At 36.7% G+C, this 19,780-nt stretch overlaps 1 protein-coding gene across 2 annotated transcripts in view; it reads right to left on the bottom strand.

Annotated features, from left to right (window-relative positions):
• CTNNA2 (catenin alpha 2) overlaps positions 1 to 19,780 on the bottom strand; it is a 557,331-nt gene that overhangs the window by 365,701 nt on the left and 171,850 nt on the right. For both annotated transcript variants that reach the window (XM_080398303.1, XM_080398304.1), the window contains exons 4-6: positions 14,939 to 15,105; positions 10,886 to 11,005; positions 8,536 to 8,802 (exon numbers count right to left, since the gene is read on the bottom strand). In XM_080398303.1, coding sequence (XP_080254429.1) covers positions 8,536 to 8,802; positions 10,886 to 11,005; positions 14,939 to 15,105 — 554 coding nt within the window. The remainder of the gene's footprint in view (positions 1 to 8,535; positions 8,803 to 10,885; positions 11,006 to 14,938; positions 15,106 to 19,780) is intronic.

Raw genomic sequence — 19,780 nt, 5'->3', positions numbered from 1 at the left:
AAAGTGAATTTTAAAAGAAACTACCAGACCATATAAAAGTAGTCCAATATCAACTTTGTCTGTTCTAATGGGTAACAACCCTCTTATTTTAGAAAGAAAACAGTTTAAAAGCACTGACTAGGAAAAAAAAGCAAAAACAAAAAAACAACACACACACGAACACATGAAACCCAACCAAAACTAAAAAAAAAAACAAACACAAACCAAAGAAACCAAACACTCCTGTTGTTCTATAGGGCTATGGAAAGAAGGAAAGTTAAATCCATTTTTCAAACTCATATTCTCAAAGAAAAGACAGGTATTTTTGAGGGCATAATAATACAGTTGTGAATCTCATATGAAATGCTGTAAGGGGAAAAAAAAAAACAAAGCACTGAAAAAAAAAAAAGTAAAGTTTGAAAAGTATTTGTATGAGACAACGTAGTAGCATAAAACTGATAAAGCAGCTGCTTCAGTCATACCACTGTCTATCTGGAGCTCTGCAGGTACAAAAAGTATCCTAGAGCAGAAATATCTTTTAAACAAGAAACTTCTGTATAACACAGTTTTACGAAAATGTACATCTAAGACAATCCCAATAAACTCAAGTGATGTGTTATGTACCACAATAAGCAGCACAGTACAGCAGAATAGACACTTAATTGGAATTTAGGGTTTTGCAGTTCCTTTATTGACTCTTGTATTAATCTTGTATTAAAAGGTTGGACCAGATGATCCTTGATGTCCCTTCCAACCTGGTATTCCATGATTCTATGAATCAGTTTTGTGACTCTGGACAAAAGATACCTTCTTTCCTCTATTTCTCTTTTTACGCTTTATTAATTCATCTATTTAAAATGTAAAACCTTCAGGGCAGAGATGATGATTCTCAGTGACTTAGCACAATGAAAATACAATTTTTAAGGCAAATGCCACTGCAAAGTGAACAATATGTCTGTAGAAGGAACTAAAACCACAGTGAAAAAGGCCATTAAAAAATCAAATTGGTAGATAACTTAGATAAACAATGCCACAACCACAAGAAAGTATGAAAAACTGCCTTTCTGTAAAAAGAAGCAGGTAATACGAGGGACCCTGTTTTTCAGAACAACCTGGGAGACAAGACCGTAGAATTAAGGGTGTTCAAGGTATTTCTTTGTCAGAAGTGCCTGCACCACCGTGAAAACAAATGCAAAGCGCTCACAGGTTTGCATTATGTATGTATGTCAGTGTCCCCCAAAGCGCTAACAAGGCTATTTAGTTCCTGTTCAGCAGTAAATCAAATGTTTCTACCTGTCACTATGCTGAGCTTTGCAGACACAGCATGTAGCTATCATTTGAAGAAGAACAGTGCAATGCCACACTGCAGCTTTACATGAGCTGGTCTGATGTGTTATAAGAACACAGAACTGTTGCAGAGAAATAAGTGACTTTCTTTCCTTCTGGGACAGTGGGATGACTAAATTTATTGTAGTTTGACAAATGTCACACTTAGGTAGGAGTACGCAGCCAAGAGCAAGTGGAGTAGCAACAGCCCCCACCTTCACAGCCCCAGCAGTCCCCTCCTGACACTGTTCTCTGAATGTAAATGGAGATATTGTTTCCCTGCAATATTGGTGGTGTTTACTTACCACACACTTGAGTTACGTAAACATTGCAGAGGTGCTAAATAAACATAATCAAAATAGTACCAAGCCCTGTCTAATTGCCAAATTTCACTTAGTGTTATTTTTGAGCTTTTATAGGTAACCCAACAAAATTTAAATACGTTTTTGAATTAACAGTTCAGATATTCATACTTACCATTAATGATGAAATAAGCAATCTGTGATAAATTGAATATTAATGCAATAATTGTATTGCTACAGGTTACAGAAAACATATTTCTTTACAGAAATGATGATTAGGGTTTTTTGAAGTCCTTTGTGTGCTTTTATCATCTCTAAAAAACCTGTTTGGATGAGGGTTCACTACAAAAACTCCTTTGCAAGTAAACTGATTACTGCCCTGATACAAACACATTAAATGTATTTGACAGGAAAACACACAAAATACCTGGTCTGCTGGCATTACTTTTTCTACCATCAAAACAAGTGGTAGCAATGCGGTATGGTTAAACTTACAGACAGTATACTTGATTCCTAATTCTTTCCACAATAATCATTTACTACACAGGAGCATTTTGGGAGGGGAGGATAATAATAAATATTAAAAAACCACTAGATGGAGCTCCAACACAGAAAATACAGAGGAGCAGCAGCAGCATTTTCACCTCTTAAAGGTCAATGAAGGTACAAGATCCAAACCGCCAGTAAGTATGCTTCCCTTTACAGGTCACATTTCTGCTATCAATTTGATACCCAAATCCTGTCACTGACAGTGCTGTCCCTTGTACACTGCAGTTGACACTTCCACAGTAATATATATATACAATATATATACATTCCCATACATACACAAGCACAGATAAAACATTAACCATAGTATGTTGTAAAGCTACCTACTAAGATCCAAAGTAGAATGAACTTCTGAAAAAGGTGATTAAAACAATTTAGAATCATAGAATAGTTTTGGTTGGAAGGGACCTTTAAAGGTCACCTAGTCCAACCCCCCTGCCACAAGCAGGGACATCTTTAACAAAATGTTGCTCCAAGCCCTGTCCAGTCTGGCCTTGCATGTTTCCAGGAATGGGGCATCTGCAACTTATCTGGGCAGCCTGTGCCAGTGTCTCACCACCCTCATTGTAAAAAAATTCTTCCTTACATCTAGTCTCAACCTACCCTCAATCTAAACTCAGTCTGAGTTTCTTGCTGCTATACTACTCACGTTCTGCATGGAAACCTCTGGGAAAAGAACCCTAAAAGTAGTACCCCGAAGGGGTTGCAATGGGCAGGAAAGTGCAGGAATAACATATAATAAAAAACTTGTTCAGCCCCTTAGCATCATCAGGAGACTGAAAAATTCCTCTGAAATTTTTCCTCTCCTGAAAGTTCAGTTCAGCATCCTCAAACATATCTTTCTGCAAACAGGTAAAGGTGTTAGATATACTGTAAAATGCAACATTCTGCATTCTCCATTATTTTCTTAATACGCGGAAGATAACCAGTCTTTGACTTTTCCCCACTCAGGGGAGATCCAAGGAGTGCAGAAAGTGCCAAAGGATTTCACTACTGAATATAAGCTTTTGAAGCATATGGATGCAACCCCAGCCTTCACACATGAAGTGATCAACTTGACATCATTCCGGTTTAAAAACCACTTCAGCTGCACAAGGGGAAAAAACTGAAATACCTGCATTTCGTTCAAAGTCACGTATGAGGTTATCTGAATTTGCAACACACTTTCTCCAGTGCACGCTAACACATGAATTCCTATTTAAAATCGATATATAGCTGCTACTGTACAGAAATAGCCATTTGGCTGTGCTTCCTTAGACACTACAGCTCAACAAGTGCAGTTTCAAATAGCTGCTTGGGATGTGCAGCAACATTTTTGTAACTGTTTCTTATGATTTCGATACTGAAACAAACACCATTCAGTTCTTGTTTTGAAGCCCACATTTTGCTCTTTTATATCCAGCATCACAAATCAATTCTGTGAAGAACAAGTAAACTGAGATTCCATAAATATTCTGAGAAATCCATTCTCAAGCTGAACACCTAATACAGTTATTTGTCCAAAAAGCAACATTTTAAAAGTAGTCACTTAATGATACAGCATGTCTTCTCTCTGCTACCTTTGTGTCTCATTTTGACTGCTCTTAATTTTATTTTAATTTAAAAAAAAAAGCAGCCTTTGCTACTGTTGTACCCAAGTACTATGTCTCTTCAGTTTCTATGCCATTTCTGTTCCTTCATTACATGCTTATTAGATCTTTCACTCCATTTAAGAACTGTACTTGCTAGCCCTGCAAAATATTCCTAAAGGGTCATTAATATCCTCAAGAAATTTTATGATAGTTCATTTATTAAATATGAACTTCATTTTACACTCTGGAGGACAGTGACTGGTGTCATCAGACACTTTGTTTCTCATCAAACATAGTCTTCTCCCAAATCATAGACTTGTGCTGTTCAAAAATTTATTAAAGAATGAGTTACTCTGCCTGGAATGTTTCTGTTCAAATCCTTCTCATAACAATAATAATAATAAAAAAAGAGATATATTTTCAGTACCTCAGGACTCATCCCAAATACAGAAATATCTCAAGTACCAAAAAGCATTTTAACTACCACTTCCAGTTCTCAGACAGGTCAATTCCATTATAAACCAAATTATTTTCATACTCATTCAAGACTCAATGAAATTTTGAAATTGGACAGTAAAGGGGTGACACACACGCACGGCAGTTCAAGATATAACATGGATCAATACTGCTGGTAATCAACTTTAAAGACAAATGGATGTGTGCACACACAGAAACAATCACTGGAGTATTAAAATAACATAAAGTATGGAGTGTGTCTGGATTAATATGTACTAAAAGCAAGCACTATATATATAATTTTTAACAAATAGCACAGCGTTTTATTCCATTGACAGATACAGAATATGCCAATTTATTACAGACACTCATACAAACACAAGACTTGAGGAGAAAGTCAGCTAAGCCATCTCATCAGTTCTGATGTTTTCTTTCTGGAGTGATACAAAAGACAACAGATACTTACTTCTAGCATCAGTGGAAAGTGTGTGTGTGTGTGTGGGGGGGTGGTCCTTTTTTCCTTTAGGTATCTTTTCTTTCCCTTTCTAAATCAGAGGTTTTATTAACTTATTTTATCTTTGACTCATAATTTATTGCAGACAATCCAAGCCTTGCTCCAAACACAGAAATACTCCTTTTTATGGGTCAATGGTGGCTGCATAGTAAACATCTTTATGTTTACAAAACTATTGCTTTCCTCACAGCACTGTGCAAGAATGATTACTCTCATTTTTCATACCAAAATGTAAATCAAAATATTTAGAATTGTTTAAAATGTTAAGTATCTTAGGGTACCCTGTTTGAAGCCCCTAGAATCTGAATTTCTGCATTGGTTAGCAGTTCTAAATTGTTGTCAGCACATCCCACTGACACAGCTACACTTCTAGAAACTAAGAAATCACCATCTCAATCCATATTCTGAACAAAGGCACTCTCCTACTCAACAGAGAACCCCACTGCCCAACAAATACTATTTTTGCCTGTCACTGCCCCCTCTCCATTCCATCATGCAGAACATGTCCCCCACCTATCAGCCTTGCTGTGGCAGACAGCCACTCTACATCTATTTATCCCATCACTTTATATCCAAATATAAATATTTTTTATATCCACATCCCATATATACTTTTACCTCTTTCCAATTGCCAACCCCGCATCGGAGTGTGGACACCATCAATTTTCACCTCAGTTTTCATCTAGCACAGATTCACAGTCCTCCTGTGAATTTCTTCTCACTTAGTCATTTTACTGATCTTATATCTACCTCCCCTCCGCACTCCAGTTTGATGGGTAGGTCCTGTCTCTGGTACACATCATGATGGCCATGGGGACAGCATGGAGGGTACCGGACAAATCAGTCACACAACACTCAATATGTGAAAAGACAGAAGTCCCTTGATAATTAGAATGGCTGAGACCTTACCAGACCAAAGCTATCGTTTCACTGAGTGAATACAGAGTATTTTCAGAATTCACAATAAGTTTTTAATGAACTTCTTTATGTAACTTGAATATATTTGGGCAAGTGTCACAAGGGGAGATAAAATGTGTATCCTTAGTTGTAGTAAGAACCCAGAAACTGTTATTTAGCATAAAATATATACAAAATTTTACTAATAAATTACTTATTAATAAATCCAGGAATATCTGCATTTAAATGATTAAAGCATTTAAGGTAAAGCACAAACCCTGAGGCATTAAACATGTACTTTTGTAATCAATCAACTTCAAACAGTACTTTAAAGCAGCAAATCTAATAACAGATTCATGAACGTGCCTCATTTCTACATAAATTATCTCTGAGAAGCAATAAATTACAAGTCTTTTCAAAACTTTGCTGCTAATAACTCACAGGTGACTATATACTACAAGCCACCATTGTATAGAATATGACAATTAACATGACACCTATTTACACAATAGCTGAAGTGCTTAAAATAAGTAAATTTATATTCTCAAAAAATATTTTGAGAAAGAATTCAGACATCTTACACTGCAGTTTTTAAAGCACTAGACCACAGATCACTGATTCTGAAATTTGAAATAATGAAGGCTAATAAGCGCTAAATATTATGGAAAAACCTGAAAACTTATTTTTAATATAGAAAAACTATCTTGTTATATCATATAAAGTTTAGTACGCACTTCATACCAACCACAAATTGATCTCAATATGACTGATACTGGAAAATAAATATGCTGTAAAATTATTTTCACTAGAAAAAATAAACATACTTTCCCTTGCTGAAGTAATATATTACCAGCATAAATATCAAACTTTTTTTTCCACCGTCTTTTTAATCCATGACAATTTCACTAGTCCAGCAATTTTTCTTGCTTGTATAACATAAGGGTAGATTCACAATCGCCCCACCATTGCAGCTATAAATTTTGGCTTTTCCTAGATTTCAGCGAATGTTGCCTCTGTTGCAAAATTAGGTGTGAATAAATCTCATTCAACAGCTAAGCAGTGAGGTCAAAGAGGAAATATGGTTAAAATGCAAATAAAACAATAGTTTCAATCTTTGTATCCTCAGTAAGTCAGAGGATAAAGTTTTCATTTAGTTTCTTATAAATTAGAAAGAGAAAATTTTCCAAAAAGATAGGCTGTTTTCCCACATGCAATTGTGACCAGAACATGGTACTATGGATGTAAGTCTCACACACATTCACAATGACTGCAACATCATGTAAAGTGGAACAGACTTTACCTGAGGAGAAAAACGGTGAACAAATATTCTCACAAAGAGGGGCAGGGGATGCTATCAGATGTCTCGCACAGTCTTCACTAAATCTACTTTCACTAAGCACAACTCTCTTTGCATTGAACAGCAGCCTTTTCCAGAGAGCAGCATCATCATCAGTTTGGGACTGAGAAGTCACATGTTTATTTGTCAAACCTCTGCTCTCCATAACATGCAAAGTCCCACACAAAAGCCAGAGTATAATCAAACCAAACCGGGATATTACCCTCAGGATCTTAGCCATAAGGGACCTGTGAGCTGAGAAGGCCCTGAAAACTATGCAGAATTCCTTAAATCTTGACCCACAATAACTTTACAGGAAAAATTATATATCTAGAAATACAGATGTAAAAAAAAAAAAAAAGAAAAGAAAAAAAAGATCAGTATAGTTGATGCAGGCAGTACAGTTTCATTTACTTGAAACGTGATGGAACAGGAGTCAACTGTCAACTTCTAGGTCCTGCAGTAGGTTCTGAATGGTTTTACCTTCTTTGCTTGTCTCTTCCTATACCTGTCCACACATTTTCTGCTGTCATGTCTCCACCTCCAATCCCATTGCCCTTTTACTATTACTTGTATCCCCATTCTCTGCCTTTTTTCAGTATCTTACTCAATCCTGGAGCTTCCCTTGGTCCTATGATAGTTACCCTTTCTACTACGATCTCCAAAGTAGACCCAATGACAGTAAGCCACAGATGCTGAAAACAGGCCCATCCAATACACCATGAGATGAACCACCTGCACCACACCTCTACTTTTAGCCCCTAATACAGCAAAATTGAGTAACTCCTGATGTGGGTGACAGATGCTTGCATTGTAGCCTTGTGTATTAATCAAAGTGAAAAGGACACTATTCCCTAATAATAATTTTAACAAACCCTTACCTAAAGTCAAAATGAAAGAGGAAAATATTTTCAGATACTGTCTGCAATTAAGGGTTGGGTTGTTTTTGGGGTTTTTTTTCCACTTTCTGAAGACAGTCAAGTGTGACATAGGGCAAAAACATAAGAGAGGACTGCCAATGAAATTAACAGTTAAACAATGAGCTGTTAAGAAAGTTGCTTAAGCAAAACTGTAGCTATTGCTGGAATAGAGGCTGCAGCACTTTGCTATTAACTCTGAACGACGTTTTTGCAAAATCATTGATTAACTTAATTCATGATTCACGCTGAATGTTAATGTTTCCAGGATGCTCAGCTCCATCTTTATTTTCTCATTTTGACTTCCTGCCTTGCCAGACAAACATGATTTTACCATTCAGCCAACCACAGATCTTGGTCACAGAACTAAACCATCAGATTAATCAGGCTTTGCATTACTTTGAATTATGTAGCTAGAATTTTCAAGGACACCAGGGCAAAAAGGACTTCTTTCTGTCACAGCCATTGAACATGAGCACAAAAACCTTCTTATACTTCAAGTCTATTAGCAGCAAATAAGTATTCCTCATTAAAAAATAACACAAATTAATGTCTGCACTTTGCCTCTGCAGTCTGAGGAAATGGACCTGAATGAGAAGGGAAATCTGATGCCTATTCAAGAACCACTTACTTAAGCAAAAAATTGCATGGAGAAACACTTTATTTTCAAAAAAATTCCGATACTTACATCAAATTCATTTAATGCAGCGGCAAGTTCTCCTATACCAGTGTGCCCCTTGTTCTCATCAGTGGGCGAGGTGGCCTGCGCAGCATTGGAGATACCAGCAATTGCTTCCTGTACTTGCTTGAAGACATAATCTCTGTTGGCTCTAGTAGCTGCAACGTCAGGGTGACGGAGAAATGCTTGGGATGCAGTATACAACATAGTGGCGTTCTTCTTCAGAGCACCTCGAGCTGCAGCCATTTCATCCCTGCAGTGAGGATCTTTCAGTTCCTATACAAAACCACACAATTTTTATAGTTGTAAATTAAAATTTTTCTGTTACAATGAATTGCCTACACAGCTTACGTATCCATGCATAAATACCATTTGGTGAGCTTGCAGAGATGGACTCAATGACAGAATCTACCCTAAGTCACAGAATGAAATCCCCCTCCTGCCCAAGAAAGTCCATTCCTTCTGCATAGCTACGGCTGTTAAATTCTGCACACATCTTCTTCACAAAGAGTCTATATGCTTCTCTTATTCAAAGACCTGCAGAAAATTTATATAAAACTTTCCCGATTAGTCTTCCTGATCAACTGTATTCAGTCTTCTGATAAATTCCATAAAGGCAACAGGAGTGCAACAATCCTGTTGCAGCAAGTGCTATATTTTTGTGAGTAGTATACCTATGCTCTTTGTAAAGTCATTAAAAGGTAGACCTTTAAAATAAATCAAAATAAAAATATTACCTTGATGAATGTTTTTAGCTTTTAAAGACAGTCACCTTTCCTTCATATTTTGCTCTATTCCTCATATCATTTAGTGTTTAATGACATATACTTTTTTTTGTTTCCCCGATAACAAGTATCAGACATTGTGCAGTATGTTACCAGAATAAGATGACATTGTATTATTGTTGTTTAATCTATGGATTTATTTAATCATAGGATATATCACATTGTCCATGAAAGCCTTTTAAACATTAGGTAAAGTAGTCCTAATGGTATTTATATGGAAAAACAAAACACTATTACTTCTATTTTAAAACTATGAGCAAAGCAGTCTAGAGAGCTGAGTAGTTCTATGTTCACACATAGAATCTATGACAAAAATTAAAAAAGAACTCAGATATTCTGAATTTAACTGTTCTTCCCATTGACTAATTTCAACCACACATGACTGACAGGTAGAAGTTTTAAGAGAGAATTTATTTCCTAAAAGCTCCATCAGGCTACAAAATAGACATGAAATGAAAATGTAAGAGTACCTAAGTAATAGGTTCTTCTAATGCTGTCAAGATTTTCCAGTTATATGGGAAAACTTACTGGCATTATAAAAATTCACTTTAAGAAAATTTTAAAAGTTTTATAATAAAGATTTTCTGTTATATTTTCACACCTCCAATAATAGCTTAAAAGATATATAACTTCATTAGTACCTTCACATTTTTGTCTTTTTCCCATATTTGTAGCTATATTTCAAAATGGGAAGCGTCTGAACATACAGACTAGTACTGTCCATACAGTGACTAGTTTTTACATTTTTACCTATTTAATTTCAGTATAACTTTGAAAACATTCTACTTAATAAAAAAATACACTAGTGATACAGAAGTAAATTGCCATTACTGTAATGCAGAAAGTAAAGTAAATAGATAAATGAATATGGAACGTCAGCTTTCCAAATTCAGTGTGCTATGCAATAGAAAGGCAGCATGCCCCTGAATGATTCCAGGTGTTCAAATTCAGTCGAAGTTGGAGAGACCATATACAACTCCACAGTGACAACACTGTCTGGACTCTTAAAAAAAGAAGCAGTGTTCAGGAGCAAGCTATCTTTCTTGCAAAGATGTATAACTGCAGGCATTGAAAAAAATGTTATTGTGATTTTCTGGTCTTCTTTCTATCTGTCTTAGTAATGAATGGAGTACTTGGGGTTTTTTTGAGTATCTGAATATTACTAGTGGTGGGTTTGAACACGAAGTAGACATCTATTCTTCCTGATTTTGAATTATACGAGACTGCCAAAGAGCTCGTGCTTTACCAGCTGTCAGAGTGACCTCAAATTGCCACAGGTTAGAATTAAATGGGAATAATCATCAAATGAAAACTATCCTTAACCTGCTGAATCACTTGCCTTTTCACCCTTCATTCTGTTATTAATTGAATTAACTGAACTAAATTAATTAGAAAAATTTCTTAAAAGAAATTTTTGAAAAACTTCATCACACGCAAAAAAATGAATGTGATTAAATTATAGGCTATGACACAGCAATTACCTATTTTACATTTTAAACCAGAGTTGGATATAAAATACAAGATCTTTAGGATCAGGACAGACTTTCTCAAGCACCAGCCTAAAATGGACTCACCTGTTGTCGTCTAGCAGCTACATAGTTCAGTTTTACCATCTCTTTTCCAAATTCTTTAAAGCGATTTGCTAAATCTTGCTCATTTGTTGCATTTTTCACTGCTTCTAGCGCTTCCTCTACCTAGAACATGATATATCGACAGTGTTAACATGTTAAGGGGGATTCATTCTTTGACAAAGTCTATAACTATGCTACCCAATACTCTCTATTCTATGGACCCAGTTTAGCTTTTACACCCATCACTGTACAGTGGCTTTATGACAGTGCCACTAGCTTTAATTAGATTTCTTAAAAGAGAGGCTGTCTAATTTTCACTCTGTGTTACTTCCCATTTAATGTACCTCGATACCACGTAGAACTAATGTAAAAGGCCTAACTATATTAATTTCCCCACTCACACTTATCAGATTAAATGTTTAATATCTGTGGTTTTCAAAACAAAATGGATAAATATGTTAATGTGCAGTACCAGCTTTATGGGAAAACAAAGGGAAGTTATTAATCCTGCACATGAAATAACATTTTAAATGGAAACATAATCTTACCATTAAGATTTAAATTTACCCTGATATATCCAAAACGTTGTAACTTTGTGTAATATATGAAACAACAATAGATTGCACCCAGAATATATATATTATTTATTTTTCCTCAGTTCTCAGCTTTCTTTTTTCTGTTACTTTAAAACTGAGAAAATCTACCAAAGAAAACATATCTGTGCTTACTCAGCCATGCTGTAGCTAACAGGCAAAGATATAAACCCTTGGTTATACCAACAAGTTAATCTACCAAATCTATTGTGAAAGTTTATGTACAGCAAGAAAAAAAAATCTAAAGGGATAAAATGTTCTTCTAATGCAATAAGTAAAGGAAATTTTCCTGTGACTAGATGGGAATTCAAAGCTCTCCCTCACACGGTAAAACTGCAATTCTGAGATTGAGAACTGAAAAGCTTTTATCCATCCTTTCTAAAACCTATTGCTTCAATTCATGAGAATGTGCACAAGCTTTCAATAACAAACAAATTTTCCCCTCAAAGAAAAATGGCTGATTCCAATGGGGACATGCTCCTGTGCAGAAGCAGAGGTTTGCAGCTTACTCTCCAAATGCCACTGGGAATCCATTTATTCAGGACTAGCTTGCATCTAATGCATTTAGGAAAGCACAATTATGCGCAGAACCTGCTATTTTAACGTTTGTGTTGCTCTGTGTTTTCCTACCAGCGAGAGAAGATATTTTTATTTCGAGATTTTACTTGATTACAGCAGATTTACAAATTACAGGGCAGTAGAGTATTAAACCCATAAATTTGTATTGGAAAAATGTATAATTCAAGCACATAAATCCATAGTTGTCATGCTGGAATTTTTATACTAAGTCTGAGAGCTGCAAGCTATACCTTATTCAGAATCCAATTACCTCTTCTTTTACTTTTAAAAAGAAGGGCAATTCTTACAGCTGAACTAACTGCCTTAACTATTAACAGAAATTACCAAAGCATCGTTGAACTGTTTGTTCCTATAGGATTCAGTGCAAAATACGAACAACTTCCTTTCACACCAAGAAGCATTTATATTAAACTACCTGAATCTTTCATCTTTAATATATTTGGAATGCTGAGCACAGGCATGACAAACTCATAGACATTTTTGTTAAGTCCTGCCAGCTCCCTATAAAATAAAACTGCTAAAGAATTTGTTACAGATTCCACTCTGATAATCAGATTTCAAAAACTGCTGATCATACGCTATTGTGTCAGTCTGGGCTCAAGCCCATGAAATTCCAAAGCGAAGAAACTAGTAATGAGAAGTATTAGAAAGGGTGTAAGCACAAACCCCTTGTTTATTGTAATTTCTTTTAGAAATTCATGTCAGGGCAAGTTCTCGATCTTCAGAAAAACACAACTTTACTCAACTGCACAGATGTGTTCCTCTGATTAACTTGCATGTAATTAATTACAATACTCATAATTTTGTATGTTCATGATCACATACTATATTAGTATATGCTATTTTATGAGCATTACACAAGCTGCACTGCAATAAGAACTATTACTAATTTTAGTAATGCAAATGATAATCTGAAGAAATAACCAAGTATCCTTCCAGAAAATATCTGCCTATATTCACTCTAAAACATAATTAAAATGCATTATTTCCTAAGAAGTCTCTGACATGCTTTCAGTGAAAACTGATTACAGTACATTTCCATATAAATCAGGCTTCATAATTTTGACATGCAGAATTATTTTAGTTTATTTTTATGTTTAACTTATATTTGTCTTTGCATGTTACCTTAGAGTCAAAATGAGTGCTGTTCCTTTGCCAATTTTGTAAAATACCAACACTTTTTTTCTTTCTTAGTAATTTCATTTTTTTTCCCATTTAAAACTAGTTAGCGTTATATAATGGTAAGAGAAAAATATTTATACTGTTTATCTTCAGAAATTAATTACCCTTTTTAACCTAACAAAAATTAAAATGCTAAAAAAACCACACCAACCAAAAATTAAAAACCAATGTAAGGTCCTTAAGTTGAATTTTGCTGAAAACAACCAGAAATGTCTGGTTTCTTGGAAACAGCATTCATAATAACATCTGATAAACACAGAGGTTACAAACCACACTGCCATACACTGCCCTTGCAAATCTAGGGCGTAAACTGTGTAAGTAAACACACCCACTTATAAAACAGTATTGGACATTTGTGTTTTACTAACATAGTACACTGCTATAACAGAAGGAAGAAATCTCAGATGTGATAACAGTATTTCTCAGAGCCTATGAAAGAGCTTGAATCTAAATTTTAATCATACTGTTTAGAAAAAAACTGTTGTTTATAATATTGAAGTGTTAGCCTCACTAGCAAAAGACTATTTGAATTACAATTGCATGGACTATTATAGTGGAGAAAAATTAAAAGCATATTCGAGAGAGACAATGCTTACACTGCACATAATCAGAGCCCCATGCTGACATGAGAGCAGCAGTTTGTTCGTTAGAGCAGAGCTCACTAGACTCTGTGCAGAAAAATCTGTGTTTTTCATTATAAAAACTGTTTTCAAACTGTTGAAGTTATCTGCACAGTTTGCAAGTTGAAGGGTTCTCATTGTTTTTTTCCACAACATAGCACTGTTGTACAATTACCCTGCTAAAAAGACAAATAAATAAAAATAAAAATAAAAAAAAAAAAAACACCCCAACACACACACAAAACCAAAACCAACAACAAAAAAAACCTTTCTGGACAGTTATTAAAAAGAAATAACTCTTCATCCCCTCTGCTAAACTCACACATGTAATCTGCTGGCTTTAAATACTCTGCTGGCTTTAAATACTCTATATATAATTTTCTGCAAATTTTTGTTTTATTTCAGATTTTTTTGTTTCTTTATTTATGCAATAAAAGTTAAATAGTCTAATAACTAGCAAAAATAAATAAAATAAACATTTCCCAGTTTCAACTGCAAAGTTTTAATATTCCTGTATAGAAACGGGAATGGCAGCAACCAAAAGTGAATATAAATCCACCCCAAATTATCTGGCAATCTTTAATTCCTCTTTATTTTGTCTCTCTTTTTGATGACTGATTAAGACACTTGTACTATTGTCTCACTCCAAATTAAAGATCCAATCTTTTGATACATGCAGAAGTCGTGCAGGGAAAAAAAGTAGAACAACTGTAATACCTAAACTTTACCACAAGATAGCAATACTCTACAAGTACTGAGGTAGCAAACCACCGGAGTAAGATGTGAGGTGAGTTAGGTAAATGTACCTGTTTTGTTCAGAGAGCTGTTTAACAGCAGTATTAGTCCAGTCACTGAAAATATTTAAGAACTTTAACTCCTCAAAAGTTATTTTTCTGCAAAATCATAAAATAATTCAGACTAATGTAGAAATGTGTTATCTCCTACCTTTTTATCAGCACTTTAAGAAAAAGCAGTGAAACAGTAAGAAATATGAACCCAGTGATACCCATTACTGAGTTATTCCCTATTTTTCTACACACAAAAAACATGCAAAACCAATACAGAATATTAAAAATGCATACAATTTTCAGATGTGATAGAAGCCTCATGACATCAGCCATATCAGCCAGGATGAGTAAGCGAGTGACAGCAGAAAGCAAGGCACGAGCAGCCCGCACCATGGTGCCTCGTTTTACTGAGGAGCATGGGTCATCAGCAAACTCCGAAGAGGCAATTCTCATTGTTTCTCCTAGAATTGGGGTGGGGGGTGGGGGTGGGAAAAAAGTCATGAAAGATAAGTTGTACACTTCTATTTTCTTAAAGACAGTATAAACAACTCGCTAAATAAACTAACTGCTGTCAGAAAAGAATTAATGGTGTAGTTACTAAATATTGAATTCCTCAGGAGAAAGATTTTTTAAAAATTTGTAGCAACTGCCTCAATACTCTCTGCCTTTTTTTGTTCTAGAGCAGCCACCTGTAACAACTAAAAAGGCAACCAAAACACCAAGACAGGTTGCTTGGGTGCAACCAGCACAGCATAAGAAAACCAGCAGCGTGTGTTACAGAAATAGATAGCTCACATGCACTAGTAGGGAGGATGGGACATAGCACTCCAGCTGTATTAGCCTAACTGTACCTCTCTACAATTCTGCCTTCAAACTGCTCGCTTCTGCTCCTCAGTCCTTGCCCCCTTGCTCAGATACTCACTCTGCTCTCATCCACCTGGAAGAGCTATCACTCCTATTAATTTCCTCCCCCCGCTCACCCAATCATAGAATCATAGAATTGTTTAGGTTGGATAAGACCTTTAAGACCATCGAGTCCAACCGTTAACGTAGCACTGTCAAGGCCACCACTAAACCATCTCCCCAAGTGCCACAGCTACATGGTTTTTGAACACCTCCAGGGACAGTGGCTCCCGCCTGCCCCCGGGCAGCCTGTGCCAGCGCCTGGCAGCCCTTTCGGTGCAGAATGTTCCCTCACACCCAATCTCACCCTCCCCTGGCGCAACGTGAGGCCGTTTGCTCTCGTCCTGTCGCTGGTTCCTGGGGAGCAGAGACCGACCCCCCTGGCTACAGCCTCCTGCCAGGCCGTTGCAGAGCCACCGGGTCCCCCCAGCCCCCTTCTCTCCAGGCTGACCCCCCCGCCCCCCCAGGCTGGTGCCCCAGCCCCTGCCCCAGCCCCTGCCCGGCTCTGGACATGCTCCAGCCCCTCAGTGTCTGTCTGGCCGTGAGGGGCCCAACGCTGAGCCCAGGCCCCGCGGGGCAGCCCCACCGGTGCCCAGGGCAGGGGGACGGGCGCTGCCCCGGCCCTGCCGGCCACACCGTTTCGGACACCAGCCGGGACACCGCTGGCCTCCTGGGCCACCTGGGCACGCTGGGGGCTCATGCCCAGCCGCTGCCGCCCAGCCCCCCCGGGCCCTGTCCCGCCGGGCAGTTCCCAGCCCCCTGCCCCCAGCCCGCAGCTGCCAGGGGCTGGTGTGACCCAGGGGCAGGGCCCGGCACTCAGCCCTGGGGACCCTCATGGTTCCCTTTATGACCATCACTGCTGTGATTTTACCACCCAATGTCCTCTACCGACTCTACCTATTCACCATCCCAAACCACCCAGATATCCCTATTGCTGCATCTTCCTGGACAGCGCAACTGTCTTGTGATACAAGTGAAACATGCTGGTGCCTCAACACATTATTCCTCTTCAATTCCAGCAACAAACATCTTATTCAACATGGTACTTGGTAACTAAATCAAGATTTTAAAGGATGAAATTTACTAATACTTCCATCTGCTAAAAAGCACCAAGTACTTTTCATTCTTTCTTAATGCTCCCAGCACTGAAAGGGCTTCTATTCTTTTTGTAAAGATGAAATCTAACAGCTTTCAACTACTATAGGAAATAGTGCTTGTTATGGAACAGAATAAGTTAGAATATAGTAGGAAAAGGAGAACAGGGAGAAACTGAGGGAAATATCGGATTGGAAAGGGTGAGCCAGGGACAGTGCAGTGCATTCAGAGAAGTAGGCAAGATACCAATGGCAAAGACCTTGAAATCAGAAAGTAGGAACAATTCCACCCCGCCATATTCACAAGGAATAAATTGCATCATTGCCCATAATTTATTTATTTTTAAATCATAACCGTCTTTCAGCGATTTGATAACTTATTTTAAGCCAACACAGAACATGAAGCTCAACCAAAAAGGAAACATTACATTAAATTACAGGCAAACGTGGTGAACATCACAAGGAAATCAGGTAAATTCTGATATGTAAGAAAGACTTAGCAAATCAAAAATAAACAGCACACCTCTGGAAATCAAATAAACTAATAGTTTAATGCAGTGGTAACTGAAAAGGAATGGCACATATCTTTTCCTTTCATATATGACTCACAGAAGACGACGAAGGGCGTTGTGCCACAGGATGTTTCTTTTTTTGTAACCACCAGAAAAGCAGTAATATAGAACACAGACCACACAGAAATGTAGAACATATATCAGTCCATAATTTTCCAAAACAATTCCAGACACATTAATTATTTTTTTTTCAATAATCATTAAAAAAACAGAATGATGCATTTGTAGTTCAAAAGTTACTCGTAAAACAGTATGGTTCTAGATGTAGGAACAGGAACCTGGACCTGTAACTAAAACAAAAATCTGAATATATATACTAATAAATATACTGTAAGCATTTGTTGTAACAACAGAAGTCAAAGCCAACTGACTCCTAATTGTGATGAGAACATCAAGAATGAATTGACCAGAATGAAGAACTGAATATTAAATGCTGAGGCCTCCAAAAAGTTCACTAATTCAAGAAGGCTATTAGAATGGTTTTGAGTAAGCCCCAATCTTTAAGAGCTGATACAAACTAGTAGCATGTTATTCTAAGCAACAGGGAAAACATGCATCACTTGCTATCTAACTTTATGCTTGTAGGAAATGGGTGATTACACCACCTTACTTAACAGTGTCAGCAGAAAAATAATGAACTGAAAATGCATCATCTTCCTTCACAATGCAAGAAACAGGAAAAAAAATATACATTAAAAATAGAAATTCAGAGATGTTATTATGAGAAAAACATGGCTGTGTATTTTAAAGCACGTCAAAAGACTATGGAAAACGACCCAGTATAGAAACCTCTAAACCCAAATCCTAGGCGCTCACTGTCTCCACAGACAGGAACAACTCAGCTGTATCTGCACCCTGTCATGTACCAGCTGATGAGTCTTGCTCAGAGCCAGCACTAATTAGGTTAGATTGTGCCACACTGATGACTCAAGATCCAAGCTAGTGTAGCTGCGTAGGGCTGCCCTGCTGTTATGCAGCTTTACTAACTAGCTTGGGTATCTCCAAAAGGTATTGTGTTCTGCTCTATAGACTTGTTAAAAGTATTTCAAATAACCCAGCCTATCTATGGAGCACAATCCCATCTATATATTACTTGGAATTACACTGTGGCTATGACAAACAAAAACTCATTTGTAAGACAAGCTACTGACTTAGTTTTGTACTGTTACCCTTTGCCAAAAGAAAGCTCTGTATGCAAGCTGTTTTTTTTAAAAAAAAAATAAATCAGCATTCTCTAAATGTATCTTAAACTTTCAAAAGATTCTGTATTTCAGCTTGGCTGTTACAATCTTCTTTTCAAACCACAAATTAATTCATAGAATACTTTGTGCCTCCGCAGATGAATTAATAGGTTCGTGTTCATTTTCACCTATTCTGCTACTATACTACCTGAAAACCCACTCCGTATTTTCTCCATGACACTTTCAATGAGAGAGAAATAGCATGTACTCTGCCTTGCCAGGACAACACACACATTGCCCTACCAGCCAGCTAGTGGCAAAGACAATGTGGAATTTTACCTGTCTTGGTCTTGGTGTGAACACAAGTCTGAGGTTTTATTTTGTTTTCTTCTTCCCTTCTTGATTTCTTTTTTTAATTATTTTTTAAATTATGTTGAGATTTTTATGCATAGGTTGAAACTGGACAGTAATTTAAATATACTAGGAATTGTCAACAGATCAACAATTATACAAGCCTTATTTCCCTGGGAAATCAGTTTGAAAAAGGAGCAAACATAATTTCAAAGGAGATTTTATATTATTCCAAAATTATTAAATTTATTATTAAAAAATAAAAAATAAATCCTGTTTGTCTCCAGCATAGAAACTCAGGAAGAAAGTACTTATAATGTGAAATCAAAGCACATTTACATTCTTTTAAGACCATTATAACAGCATTAAAAAAAATAAAAATCCCAGATGGCATAACTTCCCATAAGGTCAGGCAAATAGTGAGGGAGAGACTTAAGACAGTCACAGTGGATAATTCCCATCAGAACTCTTTTCCTTATTATATTACCATTATGACTGTGTGTACTTACTATAATTTGTGTGCAGTGTATCTTGGATGATAAGCTGATAATAGCTAATTTCAGTAGAAAAATGCTCATTTCTAAGGCTGCATACTTTTCTTGGATTTCTGTAAGGTTACCGAAACTCTCAAAAGATTTCTTAAGAGACAATGAACAAATGACCATTGTCAGATAAACAGAAAAAAAATAAATCTAAACATGCTTAAATGTTGTGTTGCTCAGCATCTAGGTACCTGGTCTCTGCAGAGAAACCATAAGGTTTCTGCAGAGGACCAAAGATCGCTGTACCTATGTTCCTTTGCATTTTACCCATGTGCCCAAAAAAACACTGAAACCAGGAGCAAGGAATTCTGAAGCCATAAAGAATTTTCTGACACGTATTTTAATTCAAGCAGGTATTGGAAAAATTTATCAACAACTCATGACTGAGAGGGTGCTAAAAATTGGGAATTAAATTTCCACAAATCTTTCTATTGTTATTATTATTATTGAGTCAGTAACTCAAAATATTCTAAGTAAAAGGAGAGGCTGAGAG

The sequence above is a fragment of the Falco punctatus genome (genome assembly GCF_963210335.1).
Source record: "Falco punctatus genome assembly, chromosome: 1".
Lineage (NCBI taxonomy): Eukaryota > Metazoa > Chordata > Aves > Falconiformes > Falconidae > Falco > Falco punctatus.
The sequence above is the reverse complement of the archived record's forward strand: the minus strand, read 5'-3'. Positions and strand labels throughout refer to the sequence as shown.